The 22972-nt window shown below is 51.1% G+C and overlaps 1 protein-coding gene and 1 long non-coding RNA gene across 2 annotated transcripts; both read right to left on the bottom strand.

Moving 5' to 3' along the window:
- Window positions 1–3019: 3019 nt before the first annotated feature.
- On the bottom strand, window positions 3020–4102 carry LOC137917694 (uncharacterized). The gene is made up of 3 exons (XR_011106669.1): window positions 4025–4102; window positions 3308–3456; window positions 3020–3228 (listed from the first exon to the last, which is right to left on the bottom strand). It is a non-coding gene; the product is annotated as an uncharacterized lncRNA (long non-coding RNA).
- A 3142-nt stretch (window positions 4103–7244) lies between these two features.
- Window positions 7245–22242, bottom strand: si:ch211-113g11.6 (uncharacterized protein LOC559008 homolog). The gene is made up of 14 exons (XM_068760418.1): window positions 22164–22242; window positions 18267–18406; window positions 17771–17833; window positions 16050–16145; window positions 15695–15800; window positions 14133–14240; window positions 13843–13982; window positions 12763–12941; window positions 11969–12077; window positions 11681–11888; window positions 9580–9695; window positions 9039–9211; window positions 8323–8378; window positions 7245–7579 (listed from the first exon to the last, which is right to left on the bottom strand). The coding sequence occupies exons 1-14, from the start codon at window positions 22240–22242 to the stop codon at window positions 7245–7247; spliced, it is 1908 nt and encodes a 635-aa protein (XP_068616519.1).
- Window positions 22243–22972: the final 730 nt, after the last annotated feature.

Here is a 22972-nt window from a genome sequence, read left to right as displayed (position 1 = left end):
CTATTTTAAAATGCTGTTGTAGAACCACCTGCCAATCACAAAACTTTATGGATCAATAAACTGATCAGAGCGATTGGAATACATCAATAATTAATGATCTTAGTCGGAGTCTGAGGCCTTTTTGGGTTAATTATTAGGTTTTCAGGGTTTAAATGCCAGCTTTCCGGTCCAGGTCCAGGAAGAGGCTAATGATTTCTCAAAAATAAATTACATGGCAGCTGATTGATAAATGTTTAACACATCACCCGTGGCACGAGGAAAAGCTGAACCAAATTAGGAAACGCAACTCTTTTACCTCGGAAAAAGCCCTTTTTAATTAAATTAGATCCAAATCCAAACTCCAATGAGACACAAAAGCATCAATATCGCTGTCGTCGGGGTAAAAGAATACATCATCGATCCGCCCGTTTATTCGGATCGACTCTATTACTCTATAATTGCACTTCTTCCCCTTTCTGGGTGCATGGCCAAGTCTTTAAGCAAGTTTCTGCACACACACACAAACACACACACACAATGCTGATAAAGCTCTGATCAAATTCCTGAATCTGCATCAGCTAAATAGATTCTCTCCTTCCCATCAAAACGTATCGCAGAGCGGATGAACGGATAAACTATCTTTCTGATGCAGTGCTTCGGGATCAATCCCGACATTTTCACCACATTTCTCACGTAAATGTTCTTCTCCTCCCCCGATCTGGTGACCTTTTATCATGAGCATCTCGCCTAAAACCTTTCAGCCGCAGACCGAAGTGCTTGGAAGTCTTCCATGTTGGATAAACACCGTCCCGTCTTCTCGTTAATTAACAATGGAAAGCTGCCTCGGGCGAATCCTTCCTTTCTACGAGCAGAAAGGGGGCTAAACAAACCTTCTTGACCTCTTCCTGGTTTGCTGTCTCCCTGCCTGGTAGGAATGTCAGTGCGGGGGGCGTAGACCTTCCTGGTCAGTGGCGCGTAAAGCCTTATCTTGCAAAGGAATGTCAAGTTTGCCTCGGGAGAGTTTTGCTCTGCAGAAATTTCAAGTCAACCGGCTTCTAAGTCCTCATGGATTGCAGCCGACACGGCTAGTTGTGCGTGTGCACGTGTGTGTGCACGCTCAACATATGAACGTTTTCCCGGTCAATATTATCCATGTGCACGTTGGCCTGCTGCCGGGCGCTTTCACAAGTCCCACCTTTGACCCAGATAGACCGGCGCTGCAGGAAGTGGTCGCGCTTGAGTTGTGCCATGAATGGGAGGAAGAACGACGCAACAGGTTTCCGTGACGGATCGATTGAAAGTGGCGCCTCCTCTTTATGTGGATTGTGATTAGTTGAAAATGAATAATTATCAAATCAAGACCTTGAGCAAACGGGAAAGACCAAACCGTCTTATCTGGGAATGCTTGCTGTCTCCTCAACACCTGGACGCTCACGAGATCGATTGACTCACGGACAACAAAGGACCCCAAGAAACGATTTTTAGATTCTTCATTGACGCCTTTTCGACTTTTTATTTTTACTATTACGAGCCTCAGACTTTCAAGCAATGAGACAAGTTTGTTGCAACTTCTGAAAGAAGGTCTTTAAAAAGGCGAATATAAGAAAACAAATGGAGGCTGTGCCCTCGGAGCCCAGAGGACGGGTTTACAGCCGTCCAGCCGGCTGGCGTGGCCCCCGTAGCAACGTGCTACCCACCCGCCTGCGTCGTCGCCTGCAGCAATTGACCAGCCAGGCTTTGAAAGACGCAGTAAATGTCCTGACATTGATTAAAATGTGATTAAATGGAGCTATCTCTCTGATACGCCGTGAATAGCGTCACCCAGTGAGCTCAAAGCGCTAATCCTGCGCCTGATATTTACACACCAGTCAATAGCAGCTAGCAAACAGCTGTTCGGTTGGCCGTCTCTGTGAGACAGACAAACCAACCGGATCACATGACGTCCAAGGACCGACTTGGAACCGGCAATATCCAGAAACAACCCGAACATCTCTCAGAGAGCACAGGCCTCCCCCCAAGCAGCTCGTCCCCCTCCTAACTGGATCTACGCCGTCCACATGGTGATCTGGATCAGCACCAGAAGGTTCTAGATTGTTCTTGGTATCTTTAAACACCAACATGAAAAGTCAAAGCGAATCAGAGTTGATGTTTTTAACTGATTCTTAATGTTAAAATGTAATATTTGTTCCTGACCTCATTCTGGATCAGAACCAGAAGACGTGTTTCATGATGGTTCAGATCGGACCCCTTTATGACTGCAGGGATTTCTGGTGAGTGAATTTAACAAGATAGGATGTTTAGAAAAAGCCTCCATTTTCAGTAAATGGGAAAATCCAGATTTATTTTTGTATCCAGACGGGGATCCGGATCGCTCTCAGAATTTGTAAGTTCATCAGGTAAACACTCTGTGTTTAAACCTCCCTGCTCCTCGCTGGGCGGTTCGTCTGGGCCCAGAGGTTTGGCTAAAACCGGCTGAATGATTGATTCGGCGCCAACCCGTTTCCTGGGTCCCAGATCCACCCGCTACTGAATCCAGGGCTTCAGTTCATGCATGAGAGGCGAGCAGATCCTGTTTCAGATCTAGAGATAACATTTACACAAACGACTACAGGACTCCGTTGAGGAATTTATAATCCTCTTAGAGACTAATTGTAGCCTGTGTGATTCACTTAATCCCTGCCAGTAAATCTGCAGGTGAGGCTGATGCCGCCCATTCCTGGCACAAAGAAGCCGCCGAACAAAGACGGGATAAAGTAAAAGTCCTGCTTCAAAGCTTCATCATGTCCGCCATGTGCCTTTATTTTATTTATCTGTTTGCATCACACAAAAACCAGCGGGCGGGCATGAAGTTTAAGGTTAATCCAGGATATCCAACATTTATTTACTGTGAAAACCCCTGGGCAGAGGGGGCGGGGCGAGCTAAGCGGACGCGTGGCTCAGTGCTATTTGCTGTAAACAAGACGAGAAAACAAATCTGACCTTGTTTTTAATCCGGCAGATTGATTATTCTCCTTTTCTGTCTTTCTCTATGATGATTGGTCACAGCAGGAAACAAGCAGGTGTATTTATGAGCATTTATTATTAGAAACATTAATAACGGCCGGTTCTTTCACCTGCTGTCACCTGAGGTTAATTAGCTGCCATCGCCACGCCGCACCTGCCGGATCGCGCTTGCGCCTCACTTTGCTGAAACTCAGCCTTCATTGATGTTTCGGTTTCACCTGGGTGTTTGCTGCTGCAACAGAACACCTGAGACACGTCTGTCAGGCTCATGGGACGTCCCGTCGTTCTCGTTAACCTCTGAAAACATGTGCAAATATGTACTTACAAATGTAGTTTCAGCAGAAAGGGAGGGATGAAGTCGTGCTGCCTGAAGAGCGATCGATCCGAGGGTTAAGATGGAAACATGCTTCAGATTTTTCTGTCTCACCACGACTGTACTTTCCCAAATATTCTCCTCCAAACCCAAGGAATGCTCTGCACAGAACGGGAGTTCCTTGCAAATGTGATTTGACTCCGCCTACATGCTATTGTCCTCTGCTGTGTGCTGTGTGACCGGGCCATTATTAAGTAATCAATGAATGCGTGAGGCAGGACATGTGAGGCCCTGGAGCGCTTTATTCCTGGTAAAATATTCCCTTTTCTCTTTAAATGGGTGTAGAAGTTAGCGTTAAAACCGGGGCATAAATAATACTTATATAAATATTAAATATATATATATTAAATATATTTTATTCACACTGATCAAGTTCATTCCTCACTTTTTCTAACAGACACAAAAAAAAAACCCACCCACTTCTGTTTTTGCTTTTTGGTGCTACGCTATGCAGTCAAGCTAACGAGGGATGATTCGACTAACTCAACGTCACGTTCAAGGTACAATCAGTGTGCCTCCTCCTGCTATGTCTTCAAAATACTAATGCTAAGTTCACGCTGTCATAATCCGCTGGGAATAGTTCCAAAGGCTCCCAATAGGGCTGATTAAAAACCTTCTATACAAAGAAGAAAAAAGAAGCAGACATGAGGGAAAGTTCTTTAGACTCACCTGGAGACGCGCTTTCAGGTCGACGCCTTCAGCTTAACGTCGTTTTAACCCGTTTTAATCACTGCTGTGTGTTTCACGCTCTGTCAGAAGCAAACTGGATGAGTTGGCCTCTGGCAACTCTGGATGTGTGCGTGTGGGTGGGGTGTGCGTGTGTGTGTGTGTGTGTGTGTGTGTGTGTGTGCCTCAGTAATGACGAACGTTTCTAATCTAATCACATTTTTAGTCCAACTTTTTGACTCAAAATCAACTTTTTGGCATGAAAGGTAAAGTGAAGTCACTTCCTGACATACTTTGAGTTTCTAGGTGGATCCAGCTTTTACTTGGGGGAGGTAGGAATGAGTGGAATTTGCCTGGAAGTTCTGTTGTGCTTGGGCTCAGCAGAGCCCCCCCCAGCACCCCCACCCCCCTCCCACAACCCTACATCGAGGCTCCTGGCCCGCCATAAATATGCAAAGTAAAAGGGAAAACATGACACATGAGTCATCCTGTGAGTCAGCATTCAAGTACGGGAACATTCTGAACTGGTGTCTTAATTTAGAAACCATTCAAACCACGTTCCTGGTCTGGTGACGCGGAGGCTCTGATTGGACGGCGGCATCAACCCGAAGCGGCTGCGTTTCATGGAATCAGAAACGGGGAACAGATTTACGCCTCAGACGGTGTCAGTGGATTTGATTCTGGAGTTCTGGGTCAAAAAGGCCATAAAAAAGGATGAGAAATAAATCATATGGTTGTAAATAAATAAAAACAAACAAATTTCAGCCTGTGAAATAACGACAAAGAGTCCTTTATACTTATATTTTATTAATTTTCACTGCACATGTTCAGGGAAACATGGATTTGTTACATGAATACTTGTTGCACTATAGATATCTGGCATCAGAATAGCAGGTCATCAATAGAAATCTATTATTATTATAATTATTTTAGAGTTTGGCATGTTACTTTTAAAATTAGATATATAAAGACACAGAATCGTGGGCACACATGATGTACAGCACTCGACACTCACACCCCAGAGCAAACAGAACGGCGACTCGCCTACAGCAGATGGCGTGATCGGGTCCGATGCGTTCCCCAACGCGACTCGGGAGCTTGCTTTGGAGGAGCTCCGCCTTGATCGGGTTGGCTGACGTTAGCGAGCGATAGCTGGAAAACGGGAATATTAAAGAAAGCGTCGAAGGCCCGATTCCACCTGACCGGACCGGCACGGCGCTGATCGCATGTCCGATCTGAGGCTACGAGCACATCCGAGCTCGGTTCTCTTTTTAACTGCTAGCCGGGTTACGAAGCGACAACGGCGAAACCCGCAGCGGGTTTGTGAGTTGCGTTGCCGTGCCGACCCGCCTCCTCGGGGATCGTCTGAGGCGTTACACCACTGGAGAGGCGGATCGGATGAGATTTCTCGACTAAGCTTTGTTTTAGTATTTTGCGTCGGTGCAACGCAGACGGCGTGCAGATCCCCGAGCGGCAACGCGGCGCCGAGGCCGATCTGCTCATATCACTGACGGTGTAAATTAAAATCTCTAACACGGAGCGTGCCGATCCGGCTCCGGCGTGTAATTAGCTATTAACGACGCCTCTGCACAGCGAAAGGCCAGATTTTTACAACATCCCTGAATGACGATTCCCAAAGCTAATAATCCGCTGCATGATTCACCGCGAGTCGTCAATTAGCTGATCAGTATTCATCAGCTTCGGCATTATCTTTTTTGCATTTGAGCGTCGGACCGCGCGTAACATTTCACACTGAGCCACCGTAGCTTTACTCAGTTTGAATGGCGCGAGTGGAAGCAAGGCTAACGGCCGCCGCCGCGGACGTTAGCTCGACGTTGTGCCGCCGGTTCTGGCTGTTGCCGTGCATCGGCGAAGCCGTTTGACGGAATCGGGCGAGGCTTTCGTTTCACGGCATTGAGATACGAGTAAAAAATGACTTCTCTCTTTCGCATTTCTGGAAAGACGTCCCGGTGGAAAGAGGCAAAGTGGTCGACGGTGACACACCATGGCAAAAAAAAAAAAAAACGCTAACCAACCCAGACAAAGCTTCAGACGCGGCGGCAGCGACGGTAGAAAACACAACACCCTTAAAAACACCCTTCATTTAAGCCTCGGTGATGGACAGAGATTAATTAGTCAATGATTTTACTTTGAAGTACTTTCCCCCTTGAAGGATTCCGAGGGATAAACAAGAAGTGACTCTTCCAAAAGAGCCGGATGCGATGTCGGTTTCCACGCCGTTTAAGAGCGAGAGATTTGCTTCTGATGCTCTGGGGAGGAGGAAGGACGACACTAAAAAGGACACAACGGACGAAGCTGTGACGTCTGATACCATCTGGGTAACACGATGCGAGAGAGCTGAGACACAGTGATGCTCGAGAATCCGCCTACTTCCTGTCCAGAAGCTGGCACTTCCTCCCAGCGATGCTGTCGGCAGTTTTCTGCCTCGACTGCAAAATTGTGCTTCGGAGTTTCTGTCCCAGAAGTGTTAAGGCTTTATAAATCTCAATACCAGACTTTTGTTTTTTGTATTTTTTTTGTTTTTCTAAGTACTAATGAGCTTTATCAATGAACTTTAACAAGATGGATGAGCGGCATTAAAGGTTTATATATTCACAAATAAGCACAATCAAGTCAAAGTAAGGAGAGAAATGGTGGCGAGTCGGCGTTTCGGCGTGTTTCTGCTTCGCTCGTAGGATACGTTGTGTGTCAGAGAGGAAAGGTTCACAAAGCGCCGCCGCCCTACGAAGGAAAAACGCAGCCGCTGCAATTCTGAAAGACTCTCGGCGCGGCGTTCCCGCTACGGCAGGTTCTTTATCCTGGTGAAGCGAGAGCTGGGCAGGAAGGCAAAGCTCTCGATTTACCAGCTGACCTATGGAGCAGGAAACGGTTTGGCTTCGTAGGGCGGAGCTAATGATGGTTGAATGTAGACCGAACTTTAAGACGTGTGAATGCTGGACAATAATAATCGCCTCGGATGGTAATGCCTCCACTTCTGAGACGGTTCAAGAGATTCAGGATTTCTCTCTTTCCACTGACATTTTTTTTTGTTCCTTCTTTATAAAATGAAAATGGAATTCTTTTTTTTTTTTTCACCGTTCAACTCAACCGTGTTTTTTTTACGCTCTGTGAACCAAACCTCCTAACGGGGGCTCCCTGTTTTTCCCGCCGCTGGGAGCCGGTAAGGATGAGGGTTTAGCATTAGCGTTAGCGTTAGCTGCAGTTAATGGAGCCACAGGGTGGCCACGGCGAGCTGCAGCGACAGCCCCAAGGTGGAGGCCAGGAGCCTCCCGTTGTTCACCACCCTGATGGAGATCACCTCCACCTTGAACCCATCCTCGGTGGCCATGCAGCGGAAGACGCCTTCCTTCAGGGGCGTGTCGACCGCCGGCCCCAGGACGCAGAAGTCCCCGGAGAAGAAGCAGGGATAGTTCTTGATGCAGTTGTCCTTCTCCCAGCGGTAGGTGGCGTGGAAGGAGCGCACCGGGCAAGGGAGAAAGATGGAGGTGTTGGACGGAACCAGGACTTCTTTGGGGGAGGTCCGACGCTGCTTCAGAGCTGCAGAGACAAAGTCGTGAAGAGTTTTACACCAGAGGAAACCGTTCCGCTCTGGACCTCCCTCCAGCCCGGCCCGGGTTCTCTGGGCCTTCCACACATCGCTTCCTGACCTATGACTGTTCCCCTGGCTTTCTTTTCCTCCACTCTTTACGGTCACTGAAAATCTTTAGGTTGAATGTGTTTATATTTATAATAATGGCTCATTTCAGAATCACTGATCTGATATGTTTGAGGACCGTGGGAAATCAGAGCAACAGCGGTAGTTCATGTTACGCTTTATTTCGACTTCACCAGAATGATGCAGAATAAAGAAAAAGACGTGTCGCAGTTGTGGTGTAACCTGTTTTAGTCACACTATGGTTTTATTGTGAAAGGTTAAGCAGATGGGGATTGTGGATCGTGATGTACGAAGACGCAAAATAAATGAGTTCCAGTTGCTCTACAATGCGTCGCATGAATCCTTACGTCGAATAACACGACAGCAGTAGGAGATTATTTAGAAGTTACATTTCCCATCTGAACGGATGGAATCCAGTGACGTAGCTGGACGCCGGTCGTCATCAGTCGCGATTAAAAATGGCTTTTGAGCTTTGAAGCGGGACAGGAAGTAAAAAATAAAGACCCTCCCTGCGGGATTTGGTCGGTTCAATTATATGATAATCATCTTTTTACTGTAGCTCCTCATAAACGTTTCTATTTGGGATTAATTAAGATAGCGGGGGGGGGGGCAGATAAGGACTCACCAGCAGCCTCCCCACAAACCGAGGAGTTGGAATGGTCCAGATTCTGAAGGAGCGTCCTGTTGGAAAATAAGAGACGGACATTTAGCAGCATTTAATAGTTTCACAAATGAAATTAAGCTTCTTCTGTTACTGGGAAATAAAAACATGCAGACACACCCCATCCCTCGTGGGGGGGGGGGGTGATTGATTTTACTTCATGGAAAGCCAACGCTGTTCTTGCGGCTTGTGTTCGTCCCCCCCCCACCGGAGCATGGAGCCTGCGCTTTGATCGTTCGTCCGTCCCTGCAGACGCTATTTTAAGACGCTTTTGTGTCTCTTTACTTTGATCAAACAAATCAGAATCAACCGAATTCAGCTCCGCCTCCCTGCGTGCAGGTTCTGAACGTTTCATTCTCGCTGCAGGACGTCACGGTTTGGAGCGATCGGGTGTGGATCCGACCAGAACCAAAACGGGCCTGCATTGATCTCTGGCTCATCCTGTACAAGCCAGTTATTATCGATCCGGGACTACATGGGGGGGGGGGGGGCGAAACTGAGGGACAAAGGTCCAATTACAAATCTGTCTGCTTCAGCGCCACAGATTTATGAAGCCTACTGGAATCACAAATCTCCGGGCCGCCGCGTCGGACCAGCCGGACCAGCCGGACCGGTTCTGTGTTTCTCTAAATCCGTCCCAGACCAAAGCCGTGCAGCGCCGGCGCCGAGCCCGGTCATACCCAGTCGTGACGTTGTATCCTGGAGGGATGGGGATGCAGCTCCTCCTGGATCTGTCCCAGCCGCAGTACGGATCCCGTGAAAGGATGCACTCCCTGCAAGTGTCGCCATAGCGACCGCAGTCGGCCAGCGGCAGCCGCTGGACCTCCATCGCCGTGCCGACATACAGGTGTCCCTGAGGAAGAGGAGATGCAGGAGGAATTGAAAGCGTGACCCGATAAGGGCATCGACTCGTTCGTTCATTTAAATTCCTTTCGGGTTTGCGGAGCCTCCAGAACCGCTCGTCCAGCCATCGGCCGAAACCCAAACTGAGCCTCTTTCTGCATTTTGCAGAGGCTCTTATAACCCAGAACAAACATTCCACATCCCCGTCGACCCGTCGGAACGTTTCTGCACTCGGGATTAGACATTTCTGGATCAAGAAACGAACAGACGACGGTAAATAAATGGGCTCTGATGGTTTGGTACCGACGTCTACAACGGGAAGCTGCAGCACCCTCGTCTTCCTCCCACGTCTGAACGGAGCCCTGCATCTCCTCTTACCTGCTGGGAATCCATGGCCATGTTTAGAACCGGGCCCTCGTTGTGAAACAGCGAGTACTGGGATATGATGAAGACCCCCTCGCTGGTGTGAAGAACCTTGAGAACTTTCCCTTGTTCTGCAGAGACAAAGGAGAGGACATTGTGAATGGAGGGAACGGTCGGGTTGTGGTTCTGCGGTCTTTTAAGCCGTGAACTGGGCCAGCAAAGCCAACGAGACAGAAATCGGGTCACGATCCGAACGGAAGACGTTGTTTCGGTGTGATGTAAGCAGAACTTCACGCTGCTGGAGGGGGGGGGGGGGGGACGTTTCTGTTACTGCACGAACGCGTCGGAACGATTTACCGGCTGATCAAAAGGCGGAGCCGTTAACTTGGTCGGATCCTGAGGCGTTCCCCCGGGCGACGGGCAGAAGTCCCACCGGGAGGAGTTTAAAGCTGAGCATCGGGTAAGGCTCGGTGAGCCGCGCCGTCCCGTCAGTTATGTCCACTTGTAAGGCGTGTCCCTTCTGTCTCCGCGCCGGACGGTTGTGACTGGAATAAATGAGATGCGCCCCTCTGTGGGCGGCGGCCAAAGTGAATGAGTAATGATCTCGCCGGCCACAATGGCCGCCCTCAAGGTGCCCTTGTGCATGGCGGCCACGGTGCAGACGAGCGTGGAGACCTTGTGGCGAGCAGCTGTGGCACAGACGCGGGAAATAAACCACCGATAGACGCCCCCCCCCCCCCCCCGTCGCCCAGCGGGCTTTAAATCTGCCGTTTTGCTGCTTCACCGACTTCACAAGGCGAAGAAGCGAAATCCTAAACTGCCTCGTTAGGAGCCCGTTTTCTTGTCTGGCCTTTTACAGAACGGTGCAGCGGGGCGCCGAACAGAACCCGTAATGACCTCCGTTTGGGGTGGAGCCAATGCCCACCGTGACCTCTTGACTCGTGCGTTGTTCCTCAGGGTCGGGCTGATAGCCCCCCCCCCCCTCAGGCGACTGGATTGATGTCACGTAGAGCGGCTGCAGTAAACACGAGGCGCCGCTCCGAAACCCAATAGATTCCTGCCGTCCGCCCTCACGCCGTGCACAGACGCGCGAGCACGTGTGAAATTAATTCTGCAGATTGATGAACTCGTTAGGAGCCTGTGAATATTTATCGCCGCCGCCGTAAGAGTCGAGGCGATGCGTTATTGAACAGGAGAAGAAAGGAGCGCAGAAAAAGATCAGAGGAGAAAGATTCCTTTCATGTCTAAAAGAAAGCAGCCAAACGGAGCCGTTCTTCTGATTCAGGTTCCGGGGCAGAGCCGCTCCTCATCGACGACGCTCCATCTTAACGCTAACGCCCGACGCAATCGGCCCGGCGTCGCGTCTCGATGTTTACGCTACGCTATAATTAGCATCGGCTCAGAAGTGAGGCCTGACGGACGACATCGTCGCTTCGGAAGTGATGACAGCCTCTCATCTGTCGGCGAGCTCAGACACTCACACTCACTCCAACATATGACTGGTGACGGTTGCCATAGCGATCTCCCTGAGGCACAAGGCAATTTTTGGAAGGAGCGCCGGCGGCGGCAGCCACGCTCCGGCGTGGCGTTGATCAGATTGTAAGGGTCGCGTGAGGGCGGGGAATCGTTTGACAGACACGGCGTCACTTTCCCACAGTTTCCACTCTTTGCTGCTGGGATTAGACGCCGAGGCTCATCCTCCAGCGCCAGCCTTTAGTTTCGCAGTGAAAGAGCATCAACGGAATGATGCGTGTCCTTATTTATTTTATTCTCCTTGGAACTTTGCGTTTCGACTCGCCCGCCTGACGTAGAAAGGTCGAACCCTGCTGGGTCTCAGTCTTTGGGCTTCTTACTGACACACACCTTTGGGGTCCATTGTTAGTTAGCCGAAACCACAGGAACTGGGATTGTTCACATTCCTCAGCCTCTACTAGCCGCAATTAGCATTGAGCTAAAGTATCCTGAAGTGGAATGGCTCTGCAGCAAAGTTTAAGGGCGTCTTTCTTGGTCCACGCCCACAAAAGTCAGGCCACCCCTCCATCCAATGGACTTTAAAAGAACATGGTGTTCTGCACATCCGTCTGTGGTTACTATGGCGATAACATGTTGAACACACCTGTTCCGAGGTACAGGACGCTGTAGTGCTCGTCGTTGACCGCCAGGACGATGTCCGCCACGGCGCGTGTGATCTGGTCGTCCGTGGGCAGGTCGAGGGGCGCCACGCCGACGGGTCGGATCACGTCTTCGATTTCCGGGTGGTACCTGATCACGCCGAGGTTCTTGATGTCGTTGTGACCGCCCGCCGTTGAGTTTTTGCGGACACACTGAGGAGACGTGAGTGGAGACGACCTCGCTGTCACTCGCCTGCGAGAACGAAGAGGAGCACCAATCGCGTTTGCCTTACCATCCCGGGGCGACTTCCGATGAATGGGCTGCTGTAGCCCTTCAGTTTGGACGTGGAGAAAGCCTGGTCGACGTCTTCGATGGAGTAAGCACAGATAACTGTCCTGCCCCTGAACAAAGGGAAACAGACGAGAGTGATTATTGACGACAGAAACGGGGCGAGACGTTCAGGTACGCCGGTAGATCGGAAACCGCTCGGTGCAAACCCCAGCCTCCTCGCTGGGGGCTGCGTGACCAAAGTGTCGCCTCGATGGGGCTGATAAAGCCGCCGCTTGCTGCCGGTGCAGTTTCGGGGTAGGACAAACTGTAATCAGCATTTCCTTTGGTAGAAAACTTACAGGCATGTTTTGCCAACGTCTTGCATTTAATCCGATCCCAATCCGCTCCGTGTTATTATCTGATGTCGGAACGCTGACGTCGCTGGAAGTCGACATGAAACGGTCCTTATCAATCCGATATAATGGCGTGTCTTTGTGCGTTGGCAGTATTGACAGTTCTACTTTCTCTCAGTTTTACTGCATTAATGCCCAACAGAAGCTGCAAACGGTTCGAATTCAAAAGGAAATGAATCCCTCCCTCGAATTCAAAAGGAAATGAATCCCTCACTGTTGGGCCACGAGTCGAACCTTCTGGGACCAGCGGGGTGAAAGATGCATTCGAGTGCAGGTCTTTAAATCAGACAAAGCATTTCTTTATCTGATTATTTAGATTTGCACTCCTGAAGGGAATCTGCATTTCTGGAGAAGCACCAGGCCGCTCAAGAAAAGAGCTAGCACGGCGGCGACGGCGGCTCACCACGCGTTGGAGAACAGGCCGTACATGACCCCCGCCCTCTTGTCCTGAGCCGTCAGCACCACGGCTTGCTTCATGTTGTTGTACTGCTGCTGAGTGTTTCCTGCACCGCACATCACCCGGGCCTTCATGAAGGTGGTCCATGAGTCCGCCAGCAGCGCCTTGATCCCGCCCTCATCCACCTGGAAGCAACATGGAACGACAGCGTCGTCACGATAGAGCGGCCGGGAGAGCTAGAGCGCTAGCTGGAGTCGCTGCAGGCGTGAACACGCGATGGAGCGGCCGGGAGAGCTAGAGCGCTAGCTGGAGTCGCTGCAGGCGTGAACACGCGATGGAGCGGCCGGGAGAGCTAGAGCGCTAGCTGGAGTCGCTGCAGGCGTGAACACGCGATGGAGCGGCCGGGAGAGCTAGAGCGCTAGCTGGAGTCGCTGCAGGCGTGAACACGCGATGGAGCGGCCGGACGAGCTAGAGCGCTAGCTGGAGTCGCTGCAGGCGTGAACACGCGATGGAGCGGCCGGGAGAGCTAGAGCGCTAGCTGGAGTCGCTGCAGGCGTGAACACGCGATGGAGCAGCCGGGAGAGCTAGAGCGCTAGCTGGAGTCGCTGCAGGCGTGAACACGCGATGGAGCAGCCGGGAGAGCTAGAGCGCTAGCTGGAGTCGCTGCAGGCGTGAACACGCGATGGAGCGGCCGGACGAGCTAGAGCGCTAGCTGGAGTCACTGCAGGCGTGAACACGCGATGGAGCGGCCGGGAGAGCTAGAGCGCTAGCTGGAGTCGCTGCAGGCGTGAACACGCGATGGAGCGGCCGGACGAGCTAGAGCGCTAGCTGGAGTCGCTGCAGGCGTGAACACGCGATGGAGCGGCCGGACGAGCTAGAGCGCTAGCTGGAGTCGCTGCAGGCGTGAACACGCGATGGAGCGGCCGGGAGAGCTAGAGCGCTAGCATCCTGGTTCTGTGTCCCCACCAGAACATCAAAAGCCAAAAGAATTGATAGACAATTCCTTTAAGCAGTAACCGACTGATAAAGATCTGAGGCCGCCTGGAGCCAGATTAGCCCCGCCCCTCCCAGGAGTGGGCTCCTTACCGTGCAGATCCGGCCGATGCGGGCCCTGTAAGGCTCCTCGTCCACTCTGGCCGTTTTGTTGAGCTCGCTGAAGAAGAAATAGATCTCCTCCTTGAACCTCTGCGAGGACGGGATGATGGCGGCGCCGGCAAACTGCGGATCTGCCGATGATATTTAAACGTTTTAACGATTTCATCGTGACTGAAGGGCTTTCAAGCTGAGCAACCCGGAACCATAAACAGGACGACATTAACATGTTGTCTTTCTCCCGCCCACCATGACACTTTCTGCATGACTCCCCTCCTACTCACTCAACAGCCAAATGTTCTCCGTCTTCAGGAGCTTCTGGCTGCCAAACGTTCGCCGGATCGAGCCGGCGTGGCCCGCCACCGACGACATGGCTGAATACAGGCTCCCATCTGAGACGGAAAAGAGACAGAGAGAAGGGGGAGAGAGAGAGAAGGCACAAGGTTCAGAAACGATGGGGGGGGGGGGTACAGAGAGGAGGCCCAGGAGGCCGGCTCATAAAAGAAACCGGAGAGGAGGAGCGGACTGCACTGATGAATATCCGCCAATCGCCATGTTCTCGTAGCCCCACTTAGAGCGCCGTCTCCATAGCGATGAGGTATTTGAAACCATCTTAATTAGGACACGTCGTTAGCTGAAGCGGGGGCTCATTGCTTCAGTAATCGATCCCCCATCTGGAGGAGAATCCCGCCGCGCAAATAACCTCCCACTGATTTCTCAGCTTCTGCACAAACAGTCCGTCGGCATGAGACGGTTTAGCAAACCGACGATTTGTCCGTCTCCGTTTGGCTAACGCGACGTAGCGCGCCCGCGAAGCTCGATTAAAGCACCGGCGACGCACCTTCGTCGTTACCGATCATCCTGCTTCCGTCTTTTGGAAGGTTGTGATCGTCTATGCGTCTCTGGCTCTGACTCACCAGCTCCATAAATTCATTGACCTCGCCAGAGTCATCGGCCGTCGTCGCCACGGCCGGCGCCTGGACCCCGTTGGGGGAATTATCTCAGGGCAGACATCTTGATCCCAATCTTTGAAGACTTAATCACATCATCTGCTGGAATAAATCATGAATGCTGGATTCGCTTCTCTCTCCTGATTGGATTTCCACCGGCAGCATCAAGAGGAAGAACAACGTTCCAGTCAGTCAGACTCAGGGAATGAGGAGAGCTATTTGAGTCGATGAGGAATGAATGGAAGCCCAGGAAACCTGCGGGGCTCGTTCAGACGCTCCGTTCCGGTTTAATTAACCTTCAACAACAAGAATACTTCAATCTGAAGACGCTCGGCCCGGCTGGACTCTTTTGTCTTCGCTCTGCATGAAGTCTGGACAAAGTTCTGCCTTCACCGTCGCTGAATCCGTTTGAGTTGCACAACGGCTCCTCTGGGATTTTTTTTTTTACCCAGAATGCCAGATGGCCGACTCTGTTTGGCACTCAGGACGGTGTGATCTCCCGGTGATGTACAAATAATATACGTATTCCATGTTAAAACCGAAGACTCGGGAATAACAGCATTACGTTCGACCTGACGGCTCGCGCTGTAAGAATGAAGCCGGCCCGCCGGCGCCCGCGGCTGTGACACGGGAAAGATTTATGGCAGGAAGGTGAGCCCGGTAAAGCCCGGTAAACCTCGCTGCACTTTGTTAGCGTGACACTTCTGGAGGCTCCATCCATCGCTTTGTTTCTGGTTGAAGCAGCTAACCCATCTATTATTTTATAGCATCTATCACCGTGGTAACAGAACGAGCTCTAACTAAAGGAGAGAACGCCCAGGCTAAATGAAATAATCAGATTATTCTGGAAGCTGCGGATGATTTCAGCTCCTGCATGCCGACAGGTGATTGGCTACCTGCAGGCAAGCTGATGGACCTCTGTGAAGGGTAGGGCGGCGAGATATCAGAAGCCGAGCCGATCCGACCGCTTCCCTGGACGCCAGTCAGCACCGTGTCGTTCACCTGTCGGAGAGGGAGGAGCCTAAGCTGTCACGGTGTTACACTTTAACATTCCAATACCAAACACTCCGGCGTGGCTTTGTCTTCACACAAAATTCAGGAAATTCAAATCCACCTTTCCGTGAAGGAAATGAATCAGGCACCAAACCGAGGAAGGAATAAGTGAGCTAATAAACAAATGCTAATTCTAAGGGGTTTAAAAGTCGAGGAGCCGCTCGAGGCGTTCCAAGGACGGTGGGAGGAGACTCTTACCAGCATCCAGCACCTGGGGCTCCCAGCATTCGTCCCACAGACGATCATTGTGTCGTTCACTTTCTGAATGACGGTGATGAAGTTATCGCACTCCAGCTGCGGGAGGAAGAGCCAGGCAGGGGGGGGGGGGGGGGGAGAGAGGAGTACGAGCAGAAGATGAGGCAAGAGGGAGGAAAATACTCAGGCCAGGAGAGGGATTAAAGATTACGGCGGGGAGGTATGAAAAGGTGATTAGAGAGGAAGAGATTGAGGAAAACAAACGGGGAAGCACAGGAAGGTGGGATGAAGGAACAAAGAGAGTCGAACAAAAGGTGGATCACGAGGAGAGAGGGATTTCAGAAGAACGGGAGGCAGGGCCCTTCAGGAGGCGGAGCCCCCCCGGGCCTCGCTGGATGGAGGATGAAGTCGGACTCCGCCCCTAACGGCGACGCTGCACGTTTGATTTCTTCCCTGTTGAGAGCATTTTGTTGGAGAGTGTCTGTAACATGCAAATATTCCGATGGGAAGGAAAAACCCAAGAAGAAGAAGAAGAAGTGCTTCACCTCGTGCCAAAAACCAAGCTTGTGTAAGTGAGTGTAGGTGGGCGTGTAGCGGGGGTGTGGGCAGGTGAGGGGGCGGGTGAGGGGGCGGGAGCACGCAGGGCTGAACAAGCTTCACATCCTTCAGGGAAATGCTTTTCCGTTCATTTTGTACTCCAGACCTGCCGCCTGGGCAAGAAACGTCAGGGTTAAACCGCCGGCCATGTCGCCATGGTAACGGAGACGGAGTACCAAACTTCTTCCAGAAAATGAGTTAGATAAGAGGTTCAAATTCTGCCCTTCCTCTAAAGCGCTAAACACTACATGTATCGGAAAAGCACAAACACTCCCGGCGCTCCTTGGAGCTTCAGACTTTTTTATTTCCTAGAGGTGCCAGAAAACTGATTTTGGGAGAAGGTGAAATGGAAACTGTACTTGAGATTGATTTGTGAAAAGATCCACTTTACAAACCGTCATGATAAAAGAGGTTGTCGGATAAGATCCGGAGCCCCGCCCTGTTTTTTTTAAAGCGAGGACGGATGCTCCTCAGATGAGGAACATTTGCTGATTTTCATACGTGTAGCTGAAACATCACTTCTTCTCTTCCTGCTTTTGCTTTATTAGATCCCCACAGCTATTGATTAGCGATCTAAAGGAATCACATTTCGATGATGCTGCCTGCGCTACTGGTACACGGAACATGTTAATGGACCTTACAGAGAACATCGTTTCTGTTTTCGTGTGCTTTGAGCTGAAACTCCTAAAGAAAGGAACAATGATTTACTCCTAAGAACCATAAACCACCTGATCCGAGGACTTCGAGGAGAACTGGTTCACGTTATTGATTGAACATTCCGATCCCTGTTGGATCCCCGCGTTATTTCCGGCGCTCCCTGGAATCTCTCAGCGTCAGTTAGCGCAATTAGCCGCGACTGCCTGGTTTGCAGAGAGTTAGGGTTGTTTGCTCAGAGGGGAGGCGGTCTCCCGGGTAATCGTATCTCATCTGGATAAATGAGCATTTATCGGTCTCCCAAGTCCCGCGGAGACATTAACGTAACCGAAATAAGGTCATTACATTTGCTGCAGCACTAACTTGGTTGTCGCGCCAGTGTTGATGATGATGATGATGAAGGGGAACAGGATGATCACACGCTGATGGAGGATGAGGGGGCTTCGCAGACGCGATGCAGGATGAGCTTCTACCTCCAGTGGTGCAGCCTTGGCCTTGCAGGTATCGATCGCCGTCTGGTCGGACACCGCTGGGATCTGCAGGACGAAGGAGCGCTCAGTTTGTGCCAGGTTCTATCCCCCTTTGCTGCAAGCAGCCGGAGGACAACCCACACAGCAAGATAAGCTAATGACTGATTAGCTTAGCATCACCATGAGGAAGCACGAGCTAAGCTAGCTCTCTCCAGAGTGCACACACACCTGTTTTAGCACATATCGCTACATGTGACCTGCTCTGACAGCAGTCCATGAAACCCACATGTCCATCTTCTCATCCCATCATCGGACCACTCCGAGGTTCTTGTTTTTGTTCAAGCCTTTCGGTTTCAAAGTGGAATAATGGAAATGCTTGGCAGCTTTCCTCATTTCAGCGGGCTCGTCCTTCCAGACCGTCTGGAGCTGAGAGATCAAATCTCCGAAAACGTTCCACCACAACGCCTGCAGACAGATCAGCGAATCAGGACAGGCCTACCTGCAGGTCACGGACGCCTCTGTTGGTGAACGTCAGCACGTAGATCATCGCCTGGCCGCCCACGTACAGCGTGTCGCTGCCTTCCTGGTGGAACATGCTGATGTAGTTCTCCGGTTTGCTGAAGTGGAACCTGGAGGGTTCTGTGAATCACAAAAAGAAAGCACCATAAATTAACGCTGAAACGGTATTAATGTCTCACAGTGCAATGCATTCTGGGAGACAAGAAAAAACTATTCTGCAAACAGAAACAGAGGAATGAACGGACTGACCGAACCAAGTTTTCACCGCCGACACGAATAAATGAATATTTACCTCGGCAGAGGAGGTGAACAGGATTACGGAAAATCTGCAGGACGGATCTGGATGAATAAAAATCTGATCCAGAATGAGGTCAGGAAGAAAAGATTCCAGTTTAACATTAAACCCATTTATGGATTCAGAAATCAGTTAAAAACACACATCAGCTCTGATTCACTTTGACTTTTCATGGTTGGTGTTTAAAGATACCGAGAACAATCTAGAACCTTCTGGTGCTGATCCAGATCACCATGTGAACGGTGTAGATCCAGTTAAGAGGGGGGACGAGCTGCTTGGGGGAGGTCTGTGCTCTCTGAGTGATCTTCTATTTACGAAGGAGAATGGGAGGAGCGCAGTTTGCAAATGATGGAGGATCAATGTCATCGCTGCTAAAGCAGGAAAACAAAGCGCTGTAATAAAGTCGGGGTCAAGCACAATAACGAAAAGGTCGACGCCTGAAAGCAGCATCGAGGTTCGGGAAGTTATTGAAAAGGATCCGGACTCGGCTGGTTTGATTCTCCTCAGGCGAGTCGACGGCGGAAGACACGGCAGGAGGACGAGTGGAGCTCAGATCATTCACAACAAACAATCTATTTCTGCTCATTCTGTCTGAACAAGTCACCGTTCCGAACCATCCCTCCTGCGGCGGCGGAACGCTTCTCCGTTTTTAAAAGCCCTTTTATAGATTCATCTTGACAGACGTTTCATAAAGCTCAAGTTTATAGAGTTCAAAGCGACCCCCCCCCCCCCCCCCCCACCACCACTTTAGAGTCCCGCCAACACACAAAAGACACAACGTGAATTCTGAGCAGCGGGAGGCATCTCCGGAAAGACACGGGATGATTTAATAAAAAGCAGGAACGCGAGACGGAGCAGATCGCTGATTGCATCCCGCTTTCGTTTTCAAGAAAATAAAGGATAAAAAAAATTATGGGTAGAAAATCTCATCTGAAAATTACTGCAAATTGACTCATAGAGCTCTTGATGCTTCAGCATGAATAGATGTTCTCATAAGGTCGAGGGACAATTAGATCGCCATGGTTACGTGATATTTGTCATGATTCTCTCCTCGTGGAGCGGGTCAGACATCCAGTCTGAGAGCGGGGCCGCCATGGAGTGGTGCTGATCGCTGCGACACGTTGCTAGCCAACCAACTAAGTTTCTATGGAAACAGCGGCCCTGTCTGATTGGCTGTAATCTAATTGCTGAAGCTTGTTGCTCACAAGAGGAACGCCCGAGAGGGGTCAACGAGCCTCTGTCCAACCAGACGCTCCCAGAGGTGATGCGTTGTAATCTTAACGGTGTCTTATTCCGTGTCCGTCCCAACGCCTGGCTTGTCCCGTGCACCTGATTTGAACCGCTCTTCCGCCGGCGCTCCTGGAGCTCCTTTTTCCTAAAACCTTTCATCCTTGCTGCCGAGATGAGAATTCTTAAAAGGTCAGCTTTTCAGGAACCAAGACAAACAGCCTTGTTTTCCCGGCGAAGGCTTCATTAAACCGGGAACCAGGAGAGAAAACGTTTTCACACCAGACAGTCCCTTTTTGAATAAATCATTCCTAATTAAAGAGTGTGTGTGTGGGGGGGGGCAAAGTCATGGGATCAAGAAGCTTTTGGGTTTAGATCCAGAACATCCCTTCACACCTGGATGTTGTTTGACGGATTTGAAGTCCTTCATCGTGAACTTGGACTCGTGGATCAAACATTTCTGTCTCCGCAGCATTCAGCCGAGAAGGTCAAACAACATCTGAACTTTGGACTGAGGTTCTGATGGTTTGGATTCAGCCGGAGACGTCAAATTAGCCTTGTTGTCTGTCTTCCAGTCTTCCAGCCCATCCATCTCTCCCCAGCGCCTCTTTCTTTCTCTCTTTTCCTCGGGTCGCTTGCTTTTTGCTCCGTGTCGCCCTGACATATTGAAAATGTGAGCACACGGAAAATTACAGCTGACTCATCTCCCTCTGGAGACAGAGACAGCATTATGCGACTCCTAAAAACAGACCTGCGGTGCACCCAGTGTGTTTACTGAAATATAAGGTCCTTTTTTATATTATTACTATTTTCAGTTAAATTAAACACTTCTTTTAGGGCCTGACGTGATTTTAAAACCCGTCAATGTTGGAATATTAGAGAAGGCGCTGTAGTTATGTGCATCTAAAGAAACCATGTAATGGAGTCAGAACCAGGAAGCTGCTTTAACTTCCTGACTTACAGGAAGTTGTGGTGCTTTTATAAACTATACTATAAATATTTTATATTTTAAATATTTCCCCTTGATGTGTCTCTTTTCCTTTCTCTTTTTTAACCTCCAACCGGACCAGAACTCGGACCCAGACTGGAGCCCCCGCGCTGGGGCCCCTGAAGCTGCCAGATGCCCCCGAGTCTGTCCGCGGTGTGCCTCGCGAGGACCTCGGCGCTGTCCGCGGTGCTGAACCGGCGCCAGCTCCTTCCGCTTTCAGCCTCAAACTGAAGGAGCTTTCACCGCGTGCGCGCGCGCGTGCCCCCGACGTCAGGCTTTTACATCTCATTCTGCAATTCTCTGCAAAATGTGATTCGGTGTGACACGCACGCCAGTCTTCTCGTGCGTGTTGTAGCGCGCTCCTCCACGGGGAGTGGGGGCGGCGCGACTTGCTGCTGATTGCTGAATACATGAGAGGAGCGCGTGATGTGTAAAAACGCGTGCGTGGAATAGATAAGTGAGGTTGGGATTTTCCATTCATCGCTGCCCCCTCCCCGTCTCTCAATCTGTGTATTTGTACACGCAGCTTGTGTATTTGTGCCGGTTGCCCCCCCCCCCCCCCCCCCCCCCAAAGCGAGCTGGGGACTCTTCTGCTGCAGTGGAGGAGCTGCCGCGTCCCGCATGCAGCCCCGCAAGGACGCGGGGGCTCCAGCGACACCCTCCAAACACTCGTGCTTTACATTTATAGTCGGGGGGGGGTTAAAGGGTAGAACCTCGCGGCGCGTCGCGGCGCACCGGCGCCATGTTCCTGCGGACGGCGGAGGACGAGGCTGCGTCGAGCGCTTCTGCGTTCGGTGCGCGCGGCGGCGAGGACGCGGACGCACGATTCCCGTCCAGGAGTTCCGAACTGATGAACGATGCGTTGGAAAGTCTGGCACGCAGCGCGGTAACGCGGAAACGGGCCAACAGAGAAGCCACAAGTTGCACAGATGACATGCAGATTCTTGGAATGCGCTTTTCGTCCGAGGGCGCGCGCACGCGCGGCGACCGGGACATCTAACGGACACAGAACCGTTTCCGTTCTCCCTTTGTTAACAGCCACACAATAAAATGGCATTTCCGCCAGATGCTCGTCCCTTTCGGGTTTGTGGGCATGTGCGCGGGGCCCGAACGGTGGAGCGCGTAATTTACTACTTGGTCATTGGAGGGGGGGTTAGGAGATTAATCCAGAGGCAGGGACGTCAAGGTGGATTTATTAGTTGTCTTTGTGCGTCTTTAGCGATGGACACGACAATAATATGGGTTAGAGAGAAGGAGCGGTGAATACCCGACCCCCCCCCCCCCCCCCCATCCATCCACCCGTCCGTGCATTCATCCTCCACGTTAATAAACATGCTCGATATGTATGTGAACGCAGCTCTTCCTACCGTGCACAACAAATTTCAGCCGAGGCGACTTTCCGGCGATGATCGTGACCAAAAGCGACGCCAGGACGAGAGACTTCATCTTTCCCGTCGTCCAGTCGTTTTTATGCGCTCCACAAAGATCTGCCGGTCCCGGTCCCGGTTCCGGTCGCGTCCGTCTGCTCCGCCGGTTCAGTTCGGAGAAGTCGGGCTGCAGGCTCCACCTCGGAAACAAAAGGCGCAGCGGGCAGTGCAGCCGCTCGACGGGGACGCGGTGATGAAAAGTGGAATTGAAAAAAAAGAAAAGAAAAGAAAATGCCGACGAACACTCTCCGTGGATTATTGCGCGCGCGCGTCGAACCTGTTGCTGGTAGTGATGCTCGGGTTCTGTTCCCTTTAATGGATTCGTGCTGGTTTTCATTCCATCCGGACACTCACGTCATGTTCTCATCCGGAACACGTTTATTTCAGAATGACATCGCCATGAATACTCCCCCCCCCCCCCCCCCCCTTACGTCCGTGCGCGCAGAACCACGTCGCATGAGGCCGTTTTATGTTCGCTGCCCAGCTGCCACCTCAGCAGCCGGATGGATCGTGTTTGTTCGTTAAACGAGGCACATTCTGAAAAGCTGAGCTTCCGTAAATGTGAACGGAAGGAACCGAACAGACGCTCCCGTCGCCAGCAGGCTTCCGTTCAGGGACGTAAAGCGTCTTTTATGTTTTCTCCTGGGGGGCCTGAACCCCGCAGAGGGGCCCCACATCTGGACCGGAACCCGGAACCTTCTTGCTGTGCACCGCTTGGAGGTTTATCTGGTATTTATCAGCCAGTGCGG

Source organism: Brachionichthys hirsutus, chromosome 3, assembly GCF_040956055.1.
Source record: "Brachionichthys hirsutus isolate HB-005 chromosome 3, CSIRO-AGI_Bhir_v1, whole genome shotgun sequence".
Lineage (NCBI taxonomy): Eukaryota > Metazoa > Chordata > Actinopteri > Lophiiformes > Brachionichthyidae > Brachionichthys > Brachionichthys hirsutus.
Note: the sequence above shows the minus strand (reverse complement) of the source record. Positions and strands in the feature narration are given on the sequence as shown.